The sequence below is a fragment of the Glycine max genome, chromosome 2, assembly GCF_000004515.6.
Source record: "Glycine max cultivar Williams 82 chromosome 2, Glycine_max_v4.0, whole genome shotgun sequence".
NCBI lineage: Eukaryota > Viridiplantae > Streptophyta > Magnoliopsida > Fabales > Fabaceae > Glycine > Glycine max.
The window spans coordinates 41,508,572-41,527,376 of record NC_016089.4 but is presented as its reverse complement, the minus strand read 5'-3'; the positions used below and the strand labels follow the sequence as shown (position 1 = coordinate 41,527,376).

Genomic DNA, 18,805 nt, shown 5'->3' with positions numbered 1-18,805 from the left:
TAAATTTGAACTAAAAATAAGAATTTATATCAAACTTAAATTAAACTTTGAGAGAATAATTTCTTATCGAGTGAAGTGAATCAAACTAAAGTCAATTCAACTCATTTCCGATTCTGTTGTGGGAGATGCAATCCAATCCGATCCGACCCGACCCAAATATCAGGCTTTGGTCATGGTGACGTCCTTTATGAGAATTCTAAATTTAAATTTATGCTACCAGATATTCAACCTCACGCCGCGTAGTTTTATTATTTTAATTACACGTAAAACAAAAACAAAACTACAACGAATTCTTGGATTCAGAGTCAAGCGAGGCAACGCATCGCAACGAGATTCTCCAAGCTCTGCATCCCTCGGCGATGCCGTTCACAACCTACTGTGTGAGCTTCTTCTTCTTGGTGTTGCTGTTGTGATAAATTTCTGGTTATGTTTTATTAACTGATGAAAAATGAAACCTTGGCGCGGCATGCATCGCGTGTTCCCTATCATTTATCTTCAACCTTGAAATGATTCTTGTCCACAGCATTAGGTTTCAAGATGTTTTTTTTTTTTTTTTTTTTTTTTTTTTTGCATTTGGAGCTCACAACCCTGTTCTCCGAGTTTGGTCTGTGAGCGAATCTTTTGCATTCAATTTGTAATCCATCCTCTAAATGCTTTATAAACATCGGATACTTTCATGGACTCAATTTTATTGTAGGCAAGGGAATTTCCCTAAACTTCTCTCTTTTTCCATTCCTTTCCTTTTTCCGTTCTTTTCTTTTATTTGAGCTGTATGGTTTGATACCTTTAAGTGAATTTGCCCCCTAGTGGATTAGATTTGAGTTAGGGTAATTCTTTTGGAGCCCAAAAAATGAAACTTTTTTTTTTAAATGAACCATTTTGTTAAATTCGATGTCTGGTCGTTAAATTAAACTAATAAGTGTGTTAGATAAATGTCCCTCGTTGCATGGTTCATAAATGATTTGAATTTCCAACGGGGTTAGGTCCAGCAGAAAGGACTAGTTCCTTACAACAATGTGATGAATTAAGGTTTGATTTTCTGATGGAAGAAGTTTCCACGTTTAGTGTACAACTGTGTCTCGAAAAGGATTGCCTCTGAAGGAGGATACCCATGAGACCAAAAATAAATTATTTGAAATCATCTATTTTCCACCGTAATCCAATCCAAGATTCCTCTATTTTCCACCATAATTTTCGTGTATAGTTTTCTGGTTGCTTTGCAAGTAGAGGAGGAATGCTATTGTCTTGTGGAGAAGACATTCCACATGACCCTATGGACACATTACTTTTTTTTAAAAAACTCTGCACCATTCTTTTCATGGTTGTTGTACTGGTAAACATGTATGATACTTTTAAAATTGTTTGAACTTATGTTGGTCACACAAAGAATTTTTGTTAAACACAAGTTAAGCCCAATGGTTGTTACTTTTCAGTTTTCAAAAAAAAGCATTTATTTTCAATAAGTCACCATTGATTATCTTGCTTGTTTACTTATGTTGCCATATTCTATTGAAGCTTGAAGGAGAACAAATTAAATCTCCTTCAATTATGAAACAGGATGTTGCACAAGATAACACCAACTCATATTCAAAGAATTCAATCCCACCCTACATGAAGGCTATCTCTGGCTCACTTGGAGGGATTATGGAGGCTTCTTGCCTGCAGCCCATTGATGTGATCAAGACCAGATTGCAGCTTGATAGGTCAGGGAATTACAAGGGAATACTGCATTGTGGTGCCACGATTTCACGAACAGAAGGGGTACGAGCTTTATGGAAAGGATTGACACCTTTTGCCACACATTTGACCTTGAAGTATGCACTTCGAATGGGTTCAAATGCTGTACTTCAATCAGCGTTTAAGGACCCTGAGACTGGCAAGCTTAGTGGTTATGGACGGATCCTTTCTGGCTTTGGTGCTGGGGTGCTTGAGGCTATTATTATTGTCACTCCATTTGAGGTTTGAGTATTTTATTTTGTTTTATATGCAATCAGTAATTATTCTAGTTTCTGTAGCCTGTTATTAAGTTACATGTGAAGTAAGTAATCAAGCAAAAGAAATCCTCGAGGAAAAATTCATACCATAACACTTTTTTCTTCTGAAATAAATTGGTAGTATTCTTTGCATTTGTTAGTTTTGGATCAGACTCAGAATTTCAAGAAATAATATCCCATTGAGATTTTGAAATACTTTTCGATTGGCATGTAATTATTTGCTTTATTGTAATTATGCTTTGTTGTTGAATATAAATTTGTAGTACTCAACATTTCCCTTCAACCAAATTTTTCTGCTAATATTTGTTGACTACTTGACTAGACATTTTTGGTTTGGGTTTCTGCTTTCTAGTTATACTAATTTGTAAATTTATGATGTTTATTTACTTCAGCTGTTATATTTTTAGTAGTATAGCAATGCTCTGATATTTATGGTTTGATTGAAGTCTTCAGTCTTAGTTGTTATATTAAATTAGTTGACCATTATCACCTAGTCTGTAAGTCCTGTTATGTAAGCAGTCCAGCTCTAGAAAAAGTATCTTCTTCACGTGCTTTTAGCATTTTGGTCATTCAAAGATTTCTTTTATGCTGATCAGGTGGGGTGTTTGTGGTATTTGGAATAACCAAGTGGTGGGACCTCAATGAATATATAGGTTGACTTTTGTTCATTAGTTATTTTAGACTTTTCTAGTGACTAGTGTATAGTAAGTTTGGATTAATAAAATCAGCTAATAGTTGATTCAATTGGTAGGATCAAATAGCACTGATGAAAAGGTGTTAGGTTTGATTACAGCTACTGAACTGATATTGGTAGATCATTTGTAACTTGTAAGCACCATTGTAAAGCCTTACTATAGTAAGGCTTGTAGCATATCCTGAGTCCCCGGACCTAAACCTTTATGCATAAACAGTTAAATAAAATAAAATCTTGTGATTACTTTAATTAGCCACATCAGATTATATTTTTACTGTCAAATTTATCTCAATTAAGCTTGAAGCAAAAGGTTATCTTTAAGATAACGAAAATAGTATCGATCTCTAGTTTCACTTCTCTCCTTTTGACTGTTACACCTGGCAGGAACACTTACCTTAAAGGCTTAAACCTTTAATTAGCTGGGAAATAATAAATCATAAGATTTTTTAAGTGACAGATCTTAAAAATTTGCTTGTTCAAACAAATTTATCTTGTTGAGAGCTGTTGCTTGCTTTCTAGTTGCCTAAAGTGATTGCACTAATGAATAACAGTTTTTTTTTCAATCATTACTATGAAAGTATCCAATTAGTGTGGCTATTCAGCATATAACATATCTAACATAGCAAACATGTGTGCATAGTTTGTTCGTGGCATGTGGAGGTTAAAGTTTGTATTATGTCTTACTGCAGGTGGTGAAGATAAGATTGCAGCAGCAGAGAGGTCTAAGCCCGGAGCTTTTGAAATACAAAGGTCCTGTTCACTGTGCTCGAATGATTATTAGGGAAGAAGGCTTCCGTGGGCTTTGGGCAGGAGTTGCTCCTACTGTGATGCGTAACGGGACAAATCAATCTGCCATGTTTACTGCCAAAAATGCTTTTGATGTACTTCTGTGGAAGAAACATGAAGGGGATGGGAGAGTTCTCCTACCGTGGCAATCTATGATTTCTGGATTCCTTGCAGGCACAGCAGGTCCTATTTGTACTGGTCCATTTGATGTTGTGAAAACAAGGTTGATGGCTCAGACGCGAGAAGGCGGTGGTGTACTGAAATATAAGGGTATGATCCATGCCATTAGAACAATATATGTAGAAGAAGGACTTCTTGCCTTATGGAAAGGTCTGTTGCCTCGACTCATGAGGATCCCACCTGGACAGGCCATTATGTGGGGTGTAGCTGATCAAATAATTGGTTTGTACGAGAGGAGGTATCTTCATCATTCAACTTTGTAACTTTTTTTTTTCTTTGCATTATTTTTTGCTTGCTCCAGACATTAGTTCCATTGCAAGGCTACAAAAATCATTTTAGCCTCTATCTACAGTTTGTTGATTCAAATTTGTTGGGTGGACCATTAGGGGTCCATACTTACATTTAGTGTAACTTGACATTATTAGAGTCCGTACTTTCATGTGGCCTAGACTACTAAAGAAGTATTCTCAAAAGTTCAATAATGTAGAACTACTAGTAAGCAAGCTCTTTAACATGTTGGCTTTTTGGTTATATCTTATGTGTCACAATCGATCTAAAATAATGTCAAATGCTGTTTTCTGGAAAGCAAATGTTATTAGCAACAATTACTTTTATAAAAAATTTAAATACTGATCTCCTTATTGGCAAAGGAACAAAATGCTTGTGTTTTTTTAAGGGAAAATGCTGGTGTTAATTGTTTAAATTATCATAGCTTGATTCAAAAAACATGAATTGATTACGTTTTCCTTCCATTCTCCAGATCAATAATTCATTTATAATTTTGGCAATCTTGATTTTGACAATCAAAGGGTCGCATACCAACAATTGGGATTTGTTAGTGTCTTTGGTGATGTTGTTGGGGTTTTATCGTTGCAATAAAAACAATTATTTTGCTATAACTCGAAAGTTATTAGTATACTAAAATTAACCTCATAATTTATGTTTTACACTAGCCTAAGAGTAGTATACGTGTACCTCGTGGTTTGATTGTATATGGCGTACCTCATGCGTCTTTTATTTATATTCTTCAATTCCTTTGATTTTTCATCATTGCATCTTATGTCAGATTGTCAGCTAAACACATGCTCTAAAGATGCCTTTTTTGCTCAATTAAGTTAGTGTTTGAATAAAAAAACTATACTAAACCAACAAAGAGAAAATTATGAATCTTTAACTCCATTAACTTCATCAAACATGGAAATAACACAATTTGGAACAAAAATTAATTTATTCATTAGTGAAAAATTGTGAAGTGAAACATGTTTAGTTACACAATTGACTAGTATAGTAAAAAAATATAAGTTAGAATGACCTTGTGTTGCCACCCTTACAATTTTGCAACTCTTCACAAATAACTCCTGCTCTTGGTCTTTCTATTGTTATATGTCAACCAAATCTTGGTCACTCTTTGTGGCCAGTCTACTGTTAGCTATCAATAATTCAAGTAATCTCAGATCTGTTAGTAAAAGCAAGACTTTCTATTGCTGTAATAATAATCTCAGGATATGTTGATGCTAATAATGGTCCCCACTCTCCAATTATGAGAATTCCCCTAATGTAAAGTCAATACATAATTGAGTATTATATGCTGATATAGACATATAGCCCAAATGGTGCCAAACCAAATTAGCTGCCATGAAACGTGTATTCTCCTGTTAGATGCCCATCCTTGAAATTGTGAATCAAAATTGACTTAGAATTATCGGAAAGCAGCACACATAAGCAATCTGAAAACCAATCCACCTGTAAAACAAAAAAAAATATGATGTGTTCAAACATTACTTGACAGTAGCTTAATGCATCAACTTAGTTCAGTCTCTAATCTTCAACTCAATGCAGCAAAAAGGTTTTGCTATCAATTCAGCTCACCTCTCAGTGGTTCAATTTCTATGTTGAGGTTCAAAACAATTCACAATGATAATTGACAAGATTTAAGTTGGTTTCTACCTTCTCTCTGATTTCATGACACTCAACTGAGCGTTTATATCCTTTAGGAAGAGGGAAAAATTAGAAACTAAAGTGAAAGTTTTATAAAATTAAGAACCAAGGATACAAACACTTTATATATTTATGAGTGAATGCTGTCATTACTAAAGTGAAAATATTGACTAATGAACCCTTATAAAAAGGAAGATCTGGGAAGATGGGAGTGAATGCTGCCACAAATTTGCCACAGAGCATCTGCATATATATTCAAATATGACCCTTTATATAATTTGAGTTAAGATACAAAATTACCTCACTATTTTAAATACCTCTTATTTTTTTTCTAACTTTCTCTTCCTATCACATCATAAACTCTATCATACATATATTTTTCTCTCTTTTTTCTTCCTCTCTCTAAGTGTTAAATAACATAATGGGTGTTTACGTAATATTTTTCATAATTTATTACATTGAGGATATAACAGTAAAAATTTTGTATAAAAGTACATATAGCAATGCTATTAATTTATGTTAAAATGACAAAAATATTTCAAAAATCCCTTTGAAGCACTCACTGGCTTGTTGTCTAAACTCTAAACTCATTTCTTATTTTGAGACATCTTTCTTAATTCTTTCGATGAAATCCATCATGGTCTTCAAGCTCTTATCATCTGAAAGAGAAAAGAGAAACTATTCATGATCAATAACTCAAACAAAAAAGCATTCTTTTTCATAGCAAATGAATAAAATATGAAATAATAACCAGTATGAGCACCAGCATATATGAATACAAATACAAATAGATAACAAAAATAGATAAATATTATAGTCGCTTAATAGCGTACCTAATCTTGGTATTGTGTGTCCCTTGGGATGGTGAATCACCACGGGTTCATTACAGGATTCTAGTAGTTCAGCCCCATACTTGTTCAAAAAATCTGTCTCCCCTGCATAAGCATTGAGATATTTTAGGAAAAGATGGATTTTTCTCTCTCTATTATCTAGTCAAACATTATTATAAATTCTAAAACCATGTTTATTGTAAGTTTGTAACATGAATTCCATGCTTGTACCTTCCTATAAAACCTTTGCTTTGCAATCATTAAGATTACAATTAGTAATTTTATAACAGCTCTGGATAAATCCTCCTTCTGCTCTCTGTAATTTTTTTCTTAAAAAAATCTAGTTTTACATGTAATGAGATGTGGAGTGCTTTAGAGCACATAATTGACGCTAAAGTCCTTTTTTATATTATTTCAATTGAAGTTAAAGCTTGTATTCTACTAATCTATTTTGGGAAATTAAAAAGTTATAATAATATAAAGAAACTAGGAGGAATAATATAGTAAGATGCTGCCTTAATATTGATACAAATAGCTAATATATTTAAGTGAATTTCTTTTATGCTTAAAAAAAATTCAATCATAAATTCCACTAAAAAAATGATAATAAGCTATTTTTAAAACAAAGTAATGGACACAAAGGCAGGAATAAGTTATTTTCAAAGTGCACTTGGGTAACATCGAGGTGGATAAGGTTGCTTGGGTCAGGTTTATATTTTAGTCCCGACTAAGGCAAAAATGGCTTAAAAATAACAATAGATTCAATTCAAACAAAAACAAAACACGAACTACTGAATATTTATAGATTAGCATTAAAATTATTGTTAAAATATGAAACCTACAAGAAACTGCGCAAAAAACATAAAAACAATAAATCAAATCCTACAAAGCTAAAAAAAAAAAGTTTTATACAACTCAATTTAAATCTGTCATGATTTAAGGGTGAATGACTCAGCATCAAAGAACCTCTTATTTAGCAGAGTTAATTATTGATAATGACAACTCATTTTAGCAAAGATTCTTACAAGAACACCATATATATAGTAATTTCCTACTATTAATCAATAATCAACCACCATTTTTTCAAGGGTTTTCGAGTTAAAACTATTAATCTTTTCAATCAGAAAACAGCCCTAAGGAACAAAGTAAAAAAAAAAAGAAGCTAGAAAGCATCACAGATTATTTGGACACACAACTTCAATGAATCATGTTTAAATTGTGAATCTTGATGGAGTGGACGTGGGCCTCTAATCCCAACATAGAAAATTTTGTTATTAATTGAATGAAATTGAAAAGTATGATCAGACAAGAATGGGGGCTAGCTAGAATATGCTTTGTCAAAAAATAACAATGACAAAAAATAGGATAAAATAAAAGGTGGTAACGGAGGTACCGAGAAAGTGTAGGGAGGGACACCTAATGGAAGAAGAATATGCTTTGTCCGCCACTGAAGGTGACCTCAACTTTGCCCCTCCTACTATTATTAGGAATTTCACTTTGGGAACCTTCGTGAGTGCCACGCCCTGCACATGAATTATAACAATTTATCATGTACTTAAATTTTTTTATGCTGATTATGTTTCTTGTGTTAATTTTATTTTTTGATGTTGATTATTAACATGATATCATACTATGAGAATCTGCAATAATTTATGTGTGATTCATTAATGAACCGTTTGACCGATAGTGCCCATAAGGATTGACTCCCCCACATATGAACTTAAGCATTTATGCCTACAGACTCCATGCTTGTTGGGTTGTGGACAGTTCAACCAATCATATTCCATAGGGGTCAGCTTCTACTTGAAGGTCGTTGAGCTTAAGGACACCCCAATCTCTTAGAGGTCTTCCAAGGTGAACCATTAAATATTTTTATAATATACTATTATTAGTGAGAAATATAAATTTATGGCTAGCTAAGTCAATGTGATAAAGAGAATTCAAAATCAAGCTAAGTTTCTAATTTAGTTTTACGCATACCTTCTCCTGAAGACCCGGTAGCGCAGCTGATAATATTGCTCCCTGTTTGGTCAAAATCAAACACCTCGTCATTCAAATTCTTGAGCATTATAAAACCTCAAATATTCATATAAAAATGCATCAAGTATGCATTTATAATCCTTCAATTTTTAATTGATTAGAAGATTACCTGTGAAAAACCAAGAAGCCCATCAATAGGTCCGTGCTTGATCATGCATTCCTCAATGTACTGGAGGCACTCGTCAAAGTTGGTGTACTCTGTAAATTCCTGTTTTGCCATAAAAAAAAAATCAGGTGGTTGCAAAATAGATAATAAAACGAACAAAAAAGTTCTTCAGCATTTTTTCTTATAATATTCTCTAATCATAGTTATAATTTCATACTGATATAAAATTTGCAAATTTTTAATACAAATTTAAATTCCGATTAGAAAACTGCAGATTTTGTTCTTACTTCTTAGTAGTCTTTTTGAAACTGTGGATGAAAATTGAGGAGAAGAGAAAAAAATATTAAAATTTGAATTAAAGAAAAAATAAAAGAAAGAAAATTTATATTTTGCATATAGAAATCAATTTTTCTCTGGGTTTTTCTTTTCAAGTTGTTTAAACCCACCAAATTACAGAAAATACGTAGTTACTAAGGCGTTAGTCTGAATAAAACTAGAATTAAATCTTTTTAGGTGGTTAAATTTGGTCAGTGAGTTTCCTCGAGATTTTTTTTCATCCAAATTACCCTAAATAAGAAAAAAAAATGAAAAGTTGAATGAGAAGAGAACCTTGTTGAACTGGAACCACTCGTAGTAAGGGGGATCAAAAATGCCTTCTACATCGGATTTGCCTTGGCAAGGAAAAGGAGCATCCACAAACACGAGATCGAGGTTGTCAAACACCGTTTGTGGCCACTTATGTAACTGTGTATTCAATATTTCTCCGCTTGTTCGAAACCCATGAAGGCATAGGAATCTCGGTTTCCTCACACCATCGCTTCCCATCTTGTTTAATTATAATTTTTATTCAATCAACCCTAAGAAATAACGTGCTTAATTCCAAGGGTTGGATGCAAGAGAATGTTTACAAGGTATAACAATTGTACATTGTGGTGGTAGTGAAACCAATTTATAGGAGTCAGAGATTCAGAGGCTCTTTTTTCTTTTTCTTTTTCTTTTCCTGGGTGTCTTCAATTGAATCTAATCACGTGTGGACATCATCCTCCACTGTTTGGCTGCTTTGGAATCTTGTTTCTGGTCGGTAACATCAGGGTGCACAGCAATTGAGAATTTTTTTGTTTTTAAAATTAATTTTGTAGCAAATAAAATAAAATTTAAAATAGAGAGATTTTAGTTTTTAATAAAGAAATTATTTTTGTGTAAAAAATTCTAAATTTATATAATTTACGATATAATTTTAAAGTAGTTAATTATTATAAATGGTTAGATTTAATCTTATTAAGATTAATTTTCATTCCATTAAAAAAGATTAATTTTCATATTAATTATGCAAAATTAATTTTATTAAAAGGTGAAAGAAATAGCTTTTAAAAAAGTTTAATACTCATGCCATATCATATAATTCAGTTTTAATTACTGTTTAAATTATTTTAAAAATTATGTAATTGAATGACACTTAAGTATATAACGTTTTTCCTCTTAAAGAAAATTGGCCAGGACCTGACTCCACGTGAGAAATGAAGTAATAGGCGGAGGAAATCAAGTCACGGGTGATGTTGTGAGAATCTTCTAGTGTTTTCATGTGTGACACATGCAAACATCATTATCAACCGGTTCAATTTAATAAAAATAAAAAATTAAAAAAAATCAATTTTATATCTATGTATATATTTTCATTCATAATTTAATAATATTATTTATGTAATTATATATATATATATATATATATATATATATATATTTTGTATTTATTACACATAATGATTCAAAGAGAACAATCAAATAAAATAATATTAAATATATTAAAATATTATTTTAGTATTAATTATCTTAATATAATTTATATTTTTTTTTAGAAATCAGAATATATACAAGTAAGTTAGTTAGTCAGTCGCATTCAATAAGATAAAAAAAATCAACTAATTAATAATATAAATTTAAAATATATGACATGACAAGATTGTTAAAGCTAATAAATAATGTGAATTTAACATACATAAAATTAACATAGTTAATAAATAATGTAAATTTGGAAAGTTTATTATTGTTAGTAGGATAGATAAAGTGAATTCAAGATACATGTAATATGATATGATGATACCATTGCAATAATGCTTGAGAAACAGAATAAAGTCAAAGATATGCATGTCATTTAAGTATTTTGTACTTAAACAATTTGTCATGTAATCTCTTTTCAAAATCAATTGGAAAATAAAAATATTTATCATATTCAAGTTTAGAAGTACCATAAATTTTAGCAAATCAAACAACTACTTATATATTTATAAAATTATCTTATAATTTATATTTATTTATTAAAAAAATATTACCTCTAGTTCAAGCAAAATAATACAAATTATCGAGATCAAGGAAAGTAATGATTATATTTAATACTATTATAAATTAAAATTTTATTCCATAAATATCCTTAAATTTAAATGTTATAAATAATGATATCATTTAATATTAATACTCATGATCCAATGAGTGAATGTCTAATAAATAAAATCAGTAATGAATTAAGAATATAAAAAATATTTGACTCTAAATAAGTTTAAAGACTAATCATTATTCTTTATAAGTAGTGAAAAAGAAAAATACTATTTATTACTTATATATAGGATAAAAGATAATATTTAATTGAAAATCATTTAATAAGAGTATAAGACAGAACAGATATAATTTTTAAGAATAAAAATAATAATAATTTTATAAGGAAGAAAAGAAGAAAAAAAACTAAATTATAAGAAATAAAAATATATTTAAGGCAAATAAAAATCACTTAGGAAAAGAAAGCTACAAACCCAGTTGCGATGAATCCATGATACCCTTTCTTTCCTTCTTCCTCCCATTTTCTTGTCTGCTAAGAGTTCCTCGTCATTGATTATTCAACATCTAAACGCCGTCGTCGGCATAATTTGTGTGTCTGTAGAATACAACTCATTCCCCTTCGAAACTTGAAATAAACAAAAACCCACACAACCTGCGATCATCAACACAATTAGGTTTTCCCCTCAATGGTCGCCAATTCCCACAGAGTGGGTTCTTCCTACGGTGGCGCTGCCCCTTACCGATCAAGGTCTTTCTCTCTTTGTGTGTTTGTTTGTCTTCGAATTCAATTCATGATATCTATGGAATTAATTGCATGTGTTGGATATTGCAGAGATGGGCTTAGCCCCCGACCCGTTGGTGCCTCAGAGGAGATCCAATTACGAATTGATCCCTTGGACTTGGACGATGAGATCACTGGTCTTCATCGCCAAGTTAGAAGATTGAAACATGTATGTATCTGAAGACCTTTTTTTCTTAATTTCTTTTTTCTATCTATTCACTTTGTACTTGTTATTTCTTTGTTTTTGTTGGTGGGCATGTATGAAATTTAAAAAATGTGTTACTTTTTTTTTTAATTGAGATTTTAGTATCTGAAATACGTTTATCACTGGAGTAGAGTGGATGCATTTAAAGAAATGCGGTTTAGTTAATTAGAGTCCTACCCAATTCATTGTTTAAGGGAATTTTGAACTCTTTGCTATTGAAACAAGTAGATGTTGGTTGAAGACTTGAAGGTTTTACATTGTATGATGTATGAAAACTTAATCGAGAGCGAGGTTTTAAAAAACGATCTACAGCCGCAATTTTGATTTCAACCTCAAGGTCTTTGCCAATTTTATGCATTTTATTTTTATTTGCATACGATTTTTTTTATCATATATAATTGATATATAATCATGTATTTCAACCGCCTATGTAAGTTCCGCTCTTTGCCCATAATGCTATCTACTATATAATGTAGTAGTGGATTATTGGCTTTCCACCATTTTCCGCAATCCGCAATCTGCAATCCGCAATTGATATCACTGAAACAACCACTGGCTGTAGATTACATCTTAAAACTTGAAACTCAGAAGGGAAATAAAAAAAAAACTACTTTTTTTGGTCGCTTAATTCTTGGAAAGAAATGTGCATCTTCTTGGCTCCCAAAAGGAATTTGTCAATGAAGAGAACCTTATCAATATGCTTGTTGTATGTATGCTTTGTAGCTTTTTCTCCCCTTTCCATAGAACAATATTTACTAGAATATTTGATAATTGATGCATGTATGTTTGATCCTGTCGCCAGTGATAAAAAATGAATTATATCCTGCTTATTATTCCTTTTATTGGAGCTAGTTGGATGAAATTATATCATGTTTCAAAACTCATCTTCCACTCTATTTGTTCTTTTCCTTTCCATCTTCCTTTTTTCTCATGCTACTTCCAATATTTCTGGTGCAGGTTGCTGAGGAGATAGGAACAGAAGTGAAGTATCAGAAAAATTTTCTTGAAGAACTGGTACATAATTTCTTGCATAATCTTTGCTTCTTTTAGTTTCGGTTTTTTATTAATGTTTGACCTGTGTGTCACACAGGGCACGTGTTTGGTTGTGAACTTACACATGCAACTAGATATACCCAATTTTATTAGCAAATTTCATTAAAAAAAATGCTTCTAATTTGATATTGATATTTATAATATAAAAGTTAATATGCCCAAATACTACGTTCCATGCGGAAAAAAAAAAGCGAAAAGAAAATATTTCAAGCAATGAATATCCGAGAAAATGAGGTAATTCTTTGCAATTTAAAATCGGATTACTAAATTACAAAATAAAATATGATATAAAATTAAATATGAAAAAGATGATATATCTGCATCTAAGTTTTGTCGTATAAAAATTCTTCTGATAGTAATATGGACACTTATATACTACTACTAATTCTATGTTGATACTATTTGCTTAATTATCTGAGATCTCCCTCCAGATTGTGGCTCATGTTGAGGTAGTAATATATTGTCCCCATAAATTTAAGTTCTCTGCAACGATAAAATGACTACAATTCACCGTGACCGTGTTGCCAGGCAAAAATAATTTATGATTGAAATTTTGATGTCTTTAGAAGCTGAATGCTCCCTGGCAGAAAACGTTTCTCAAATTAGAAAAATATGGTCAGCTTGTTTTAACGTTAAGGACTTCAGAAGTTTAAAGGAAAAGAAAACCATGTCAAACATGCTGCTATCCATATTTTGAACCTTTATCGTCTTTAACAGAGTATACAGGAAAAATCTTTTGGTTCGCTTTTGTTGCATGTTGATTCATAGTAAGAAATTGCTAGAAATGTACTTTCTTACACACTCTTTTGAATATATCCCTTCTTATTAGTTGTTATTAGTTGAAATTTATTAGAAATTACAAAAATTTGCGGTCTCGCAACTTATTAATGACTATTGTGATTTTGTAATTTCCAATAAATTTCAATCAATGGTAGAGTATGTGTAGAAGGAGTGTAATAAAGAGTGTGTTGCTAGCATTCATTTTCATAGTAATTAGTGACTTTATCTCTTCCTTAGCAGGAAAATATCCAACTGTCTTGTTAATATTTTACCTTTATCTTTTTCAATGCAGCAAATGACAATGATAAAGGCTCAAGCTGGAGTAAAAAATAACTTGAGAAGATTGAACAAGAGCATCATCCAAAGTGGTTCAAACCATATTATTCATGTCATTCTTTTTGCGTTAGTTTGTTTCTTTGTAGTGTACCTTTGGTCCAAGATGATCAGAAAGTGATTCACAGCCCAGCTTCCTGGTTGAGAGAACTCTACTAAAGGGCTGAATCCGTCAAATCACATGATAGCAGATTTTGTTGTAAAGAAAAGGCTCCATAATTCTTTGGAGTTTTCTATTAAAATGTATCTGACTTTTGAGAAATGATGAATGATTTGCGTGCTCAAGAGTTTGCGGTGTTATTTTTCTCTATGAATGTCGTGATAAATTATGTAATGACCTTTAAATAGAATAGTCTTAAATATGTTTTTCATATTTGTAATATATATATATATATATATTCTCTTTTTTCAATTTATTATTTTTTTTTATAACCTAACATTTTTAAATTTTTACTTTTAATATTTATTATTAGTCTAAGTTCGTTAAGTGATTATATAATATTTTGTTAACTTGTCACATGATTATTCAACAGAATGTCATATAATAAAATAAAATAAAAATATGTAATAAATTAAAAAATATATATTACAAATATGAAAAATATATTTAAGTCAAAAAATGATATGGAATGAAGTGATGTCGTATAACTCAGGGCTAACAGTAGAAATTTTGAGGTGGTAAGTTTTATATTTAAGTCCTATTTTAATTTTATTCATAATTTTCATTTTATTTCTAATTAAATTGTCCCCTCTCGTCTTTCTCCTTGCTCTCTTCTCTCTTTGGTGTTATCTTTTTTTAAGTTTAAAAAATGAAAACTGTAAAACAAGTTTTACTTTACTTTTAAAACTGTTAAACCAAAAAGGGAAATCGAACTCATTAAAAGCTCTTAAAAGAAGTTTGCATTTAGGATTTCATAACTTTAAAGATACTTAATTGCTTTGAATATGTTAAAGATGTTAAGAGCATTTAATATTTCATTGAAATTCAAGATTGCCTCTATTTTTTTTTTTTAACAAACAAGGGCCAGACATTTCACTCATTTTCCTGTTTTCCCCTAGTCCTTCCCTATTTCTCATTATGGTCATTTTCCTGTACGGCATCATGTCATACCAAATGGAGAGAAAAATGGAAACCTGCCAATATGGAGTAATTACTCCACCTCACCATGTCCCAATTGTTTTGTACATGTTACCATTTTAATGGTCCCTCAATGGCTCACCTGTCAAGTTTCACTAATATCCGTCCATCATGAGTAGAGTGCAGTTAAGTCATGCCAGAGATTTCTTCTCAGAGGGGGCATTCCCTAAGTTGCTTCAATTCATCAACTTTCCAATTTTATCCTGTGAGAATTTGAATTCTATAAAATGAAGGTTACACCTTAAAAAATAAAGTGCTGAGTAAAAAATGATCTATTTCAAATTTAATGAAATACAAGCAGCTAAATAATAAGTTCTGATTAGAGTCTTCCAAAAGAAAAAAAAAAGTTAAGTTTTCACTAAACAAGTGAAATCATAGCATATATTCTTATATAAACCCCTTCTCCTGCAAGAGTAAAAACATGCGGCCACACATTAACATTAAGATGTACAAGTTCTGTACAACTGAGTTTTCTCAGCTAATCATTATTAGGCTATATGGACAAAGGAACCAAAGAAACATACTGTAATTAGATCTCACACTAAAAAGAAACTGGCACCCAGGTCACCCTAATAATGGATGTTAGCATGAAATCCACTTTTGCCAACTGTAGAATGTGTTGAGCTAAGTTTTTTTATAGAACCTCACTAAAGCAGTCGATATTGTGGTGTATACTGTCGGTGTCAGCATGTCAGTAGGTCAGAATGCTTTACAGAGGTTAGTCTTCATGTTAGATGAACCTTGTTGATCAAGTGGACTAGTAGAACCCCACAACTTGGTCCTCTTTGTTTCGGATATCCTCACACGTGAAACTGCAGTGGAAAGTGCATCAATCCACGCACAGTCCTCATGATACTCTGAATTGCAACTCTCAGAGGATGAAAACGGGCTTGAATAATCCTCATCAAGGGAGCCATCATCAACTATCTTGTTTCCTCCTACTAACCCAGATTCATTTTGGCAAGCAGCTGCATTTTGGAGTTTCAATTTTGATTTAACAGGCAGCATCTTTAATGTGCGTTCAGTATAGAACAATATCCATGGATGCCCTGAAATTGAATCATCGAGTGTTAATTTAACATGCACACAACATTTAGGGGAAAGACTGAACCAATCCAAAGGTCCTTAAAAGTATTGCTTTAAATTTTTGTTACTAAAAGTGAAAACATTGGGGGGAAAGAGACCTTATCCACCTATAAAAGCAACATGTAATGAAAACGACAAAATAAGTGAGAGTTAGCAGATTCTCACTGCTATCCCAACCAAGGAAAAAAACAGACACAGACAGTACAAAATGGTATGACCAGTTAAACACTACTCGGGACCAGTAAAGCTTGTTAAAACAAGGCAACCATTCTCATTATTGAGAAACCACGTGATAGACAAAGATAATTTTCAACAAAACTTGGAAATATTATCTATGTTGATCATTTCAAGATTAAAATAACAAAAAATCAGATTCAATAAATCTTTCGTGTGTTCATCATCGAGGAAAGAAGACAAAGCAGGCAAACACTCGAGATCTATAATAAACCTACTTAGTACTTCATCAGCTGTTATCCTTGCTGAAACATCCCTTGTCAGCATTCTCCCAACAAGATCTCGTGCAGGTTTAGATATTGATTCCCACACCCCTGTTTGAAAATCTAGTTTGACATTCTTAATTTCCTCAAAAACTGCTTCCGGTGAATCTCCTTTAAATGGAAGACCACCAACCAACAAAGCATGCAGGAGCACCCCAGAACTCCATATATCCACCTTCTCAGAATATCTACCCAACAACACTTCTGGCGCAACATATGCAGGGCTCCCAGCCACACCTGTCAAATTCTGACCTGCAATGCAAATTTTAAACAATGAGAATCAAGGTATCAACAACATTGTGTGTTTGGACACATGTATAAGTTACAAATCATGTCAAATTTGTTCAATAATATATAAGCTACAAATTGTTGCTTCTGTTGCAACAGGCGTCAAATACAAATAGACGCAGAACCAAACACACTAACTAATAAATCCAGCTTATGCTGCTGCAATTGCGACCGCAAACCCTTTTTTAAAACCTTGATTCAAAGATCCCAAATTGACAACAAAATAATGTATACAAGTGAGAAGCAACTCTCACCCATAAGATAACTTTTGGGATTAAGTTTGGCTCACTATTTAAAAAACAGCTCGGGGCTACAATATTGGCTACAAGATCAAGGTTTTATAAAGTCTTTGCAACCACAATTGCAGCCACATTTTCCAATATAATGTCAAAGATCACATTTGCGAACCACAATTGTGGTTGCATTTGTCGGCAATTTTCAGCAATGTCAAGGATCATGACGACTACAATCTGCAACTGCAACCACAATTGCAGCCACATTTGTCATCCATTCCCCTCGATGTCAAGGATCGCGATAAAACCATAACAACAATTTCGGCTGCATTTGCCCACAATGCCAAAGACCGGCAACCACAGTTACAGCAGCATTTATCCGCAATTCCATGCAATGTCAAGGATCACAACACAATTTAAAACCTTGAGGACTCAGAGTCCAAATTCTAAGACCTCGATCAAACCTAGTCTAACCAAAGTATCACATCATCCAAAAAACATCTTTCACACATCAACTTACCCTCAGAAATCCTGATGGCGAGCCCGAAATCCGCAAGCTTGATCTTCCCGGCCGCGGTGAGCAAGATATTCTCAGGCTTAATATCTCTATGCACGACACCCATATCATGGCAATACTTAACCACCAACATCACCTCCTTCAGTATCCCCGCCGCCACGTGTTCCGAACACGGCCCCTCCTTCATCCTATCAACCAACCTCCCTCCAGAACACAACTCCATCACAAGATGCCAACACTCCTCATCCTCATACACCGCCTCCAGCGTCACCACCCCAGGGTGCCCCGACAGGTGCTGCATTATCTCCACCTCGCGGTGCACCGTCTCCTCCCCCTTCCTCAGCGTCTTGCACGCGTGCTCCGCGCCGTTCGCACGTGCGCGGCACACCGTCACCGACCCGAACTTCCCCTGCCCGATCGCGCTGCCCCCGGTCACGTAGTCGTCCTCGATCCTCACGCTGCGCCCCATCTGCGTGGCCTTGTCGATGCAACCTATCTTCCGCTTCAAGCCCCGCGACGGCGTTAGGAATAACGACGCGCCGCGTGACGGCGGCACCGTCGCCACGACGCCGTCTTCCCTGCACCGTTTGATCAACCGCGAACGCCGCTCAAGGGAGTAATGCGACTTCGAAATCTCATCCGGCAAGTTCGACCGTCCACTGGCCTCGCTTTCCTTTCGTTTCTTTTTCATTTTCATTCGACGATCGCGTTCAAGGAAAATGCACGATCCTGTTTCCCGGCAAAAAAACACACTTATTAGAAGAAAAGAAAAGATTATGCGATGTGATGAATAGATGGAAAACCCTAGAAACGAGGGGTCGGAGATTGGGAAAAATGCGTGAAGCAGTGAGTGAGTGTGGTTACTTACTTACCGTACGACACGCGAGAAAAGAGAAAGACGGTGTTAGTTTGTTTTTTGTTCTGTGGAGTGAGTCACTGAGTCAAGAGGGTCACACACTCTTTATCCTTAGAGGGCGGGATTTTGATTACTCATT

General features: G+C 33.3%; 4 protein-coding genes across 8 annotated transcripts; 2 read left to right on the top strand and 2 right to left on the bottom strand.

The window, feature by feature from the left end:
- Window positions 1-224: 224 nt before the first annotated feature.
- LOC100807301 (mitochondrial succinate-fumarate transporter 1) lies at window positions 225-4,185 on the top strand. 2 transcript variants are annotated; one of them, XM_003519144.4, is made up of 3 exons: window positions 225-380; window positions 1,516-1,959; window positions 3,378-4,185. In XM_003519144.4, the coding sequence occupies exons 1-3, from the start codon at window positions 360-362 to the stop codon at window positions 3,915-3,917; spliced, it is 1,005 nt and encodes a 334-aa protein (XP_003519192.1). In that variant the 5' UTR covers window positions 225-359; the 3' UTR covers window positions 3,918-4,185. The 2 variants fall into 2 exon arrangements, with proteins under 2 accessions (XP_003519192.1, XP_006575344.1); XM_006575281.3 differs by having other exon boundaries at window positions 228-380; window positions 1,558-1,959.
- Window positions 4,186-4,863: 678 nt separating this feature from the next.
- LOC100806436 (esterase AGAP003155) lies at window positions 4,864-9,557 on the bottom strand. Of its 3 annotated transcripts, XM_006575280.4 has the most exons (7): window positions 9,178-9,557; window positions 8,572-8,670; window positions 8,403-8,444; window positions 7,816-7,945; window positions 6,426-6,527; window positions 6,156-6,251; window positions 4,864-5,397 (listed from the first exon to the last, which is right to left on the bottom strand). In XM_006575280.4, the coding sequence occupies exons 1-6, from the start codon at window positions 9,391-9,393 to the stop codon at window positions 6,187-6,189; spliced, it is 654 nt and encodes a 217-aa protein (XP_006575343.1). In that variant the 5' UTR covers window positions 9,394-9,557; the 3' UTR covers window positions 4,864-5,397; window positions 6,156-6,186. The 3 variants fall into 3 exon arrangements, 2 of the variants coding, with proteins under 2 accessions (XP_006575343.1, XP_025981914.1); XR_003264982.2 differs by having other exon boundaries at window positions 5,112-6,251; window positions 7,839-7,945; window positions 9,178-9,535; XM_026126129.2 differs by having other exon boundaries at window positions 5,112-6,251.
- Window positions 9,558-11,565: 2,008 nt separating this feature from the next.
- Window positions 11,566-14,415, top strand: LOC100500358 (uncharacterized). Its single transcript, NM_001249899.2, is given in 4 exon segments — window positions 11,566-11,647; window positions 11,732-11,849; window positions 12,843-12,899; window positions 14,011-14,415. Coding segments are annotated over 4 exon segments (399 nt in total). The 5' UTR covers window positions 11,566-11,585; the 3' UTR covers window positions 14,173-14,415.
- A 1,180-nt stretch (window positions 14,416-15,595) lies between these two features.
- On the bottom strand, window positions 15,596-18,805 carry LOC100809977 (serine/threonine-protein kinase PEPKR2). Of its 2 annotated transcripts, none has more exons than XM_006575279.3 (4): window positions 18,683-18,805; window positions 17,814-18,539; window positions 16,728-17,024; window positions 15,596-16,238 (listed from the first exon to the last, which is right to left on the bottom strand). In XM_006575279.3, exons 2-4 carry the CDS (start codon window positions 18,505-18,507, stop codon window positions 15,889-15,891), a joined length of 1,341 nt encoding a protein of 446 aa, XP_006575342.1. In that variant the 5' UTR covers window positions 18,508-18,539; window positions 18,683-18,805; the 3' UTR covers window positions 15,596-15,888. The 2 variants fall into 2 exon arrangements, with proteins under 2 accessions (XP_006575342.1, XP_003518247.2); XM_003518199.5 differs by having other exon boundaries at window positions 18,679-18,779.

Excerpts from the sequence above, each read along its gene's own strand:
- LOC100807301 (XM_003519144.4), top strand. The coding sequence starts at position 360 with ATGCCGTTCACAACCTACTGT. Across the intron at positions 381-1,515 it reads TGCCGTTCACAACCTACTGT|CTTGAAGGAGAACAAATTAA; the intron begins GTGAGCTTCTTC and ends ATTCTATTGAAG. Across the intron at positions 1,960-3,377 it reads TTATTGTCACTCCATTTGAG|GTGGTGAAGATAAGATTGCA; the intron begins GTTTGAGTATTT and ends GTCTTACTGCAG.
- LOC100806436 (XM_006575280.4), bottom strand. The coding sequence starts at position 9,393 with ATGGGAAGCGATGGTGTGAGGAAACCGAGATTCCTATGCCTTCATGGG. Across the intron at positions 8,671-9,177 it reads AGTGGTTCCAGTTCAACAAG|GAATTTACAGAGTACACCAA; the intron begins GTTCTCTTCTCA and ends ATGGCAAAACAG. Across the intron at positions 6,528-7,815 it reads TCCCTCCCTACACTTTCTCG|GGGAGACAGATTTTTTGAAC; the intron begins GTACCTCCGTTA and ends ATGCTTATGCAG.
- LOC100809977 (XM_006575279.3), bottom strand. The coding sequence starts at position 18,507 with ATGAAAATGAAAAAGAAACGAAAGGAAAGCGAGGCCAGTGGACGGTCG. Across the intron at positions 17,025-17,813 it reads CGCCATCAGGATTTCTGAGG|GTCAGAATTTGACAGGTGTG; the intron begins GTAAGTTGATGT and ends TTTGCATTGCAG. Across the intron at positions 16,239-16,727 it reads AACAGCTGATGAAGTACTAA|GGCATCCATGGATATTGTTC; the intron begins GTAGGTTTATTA and ends ATTCAATTTCAG.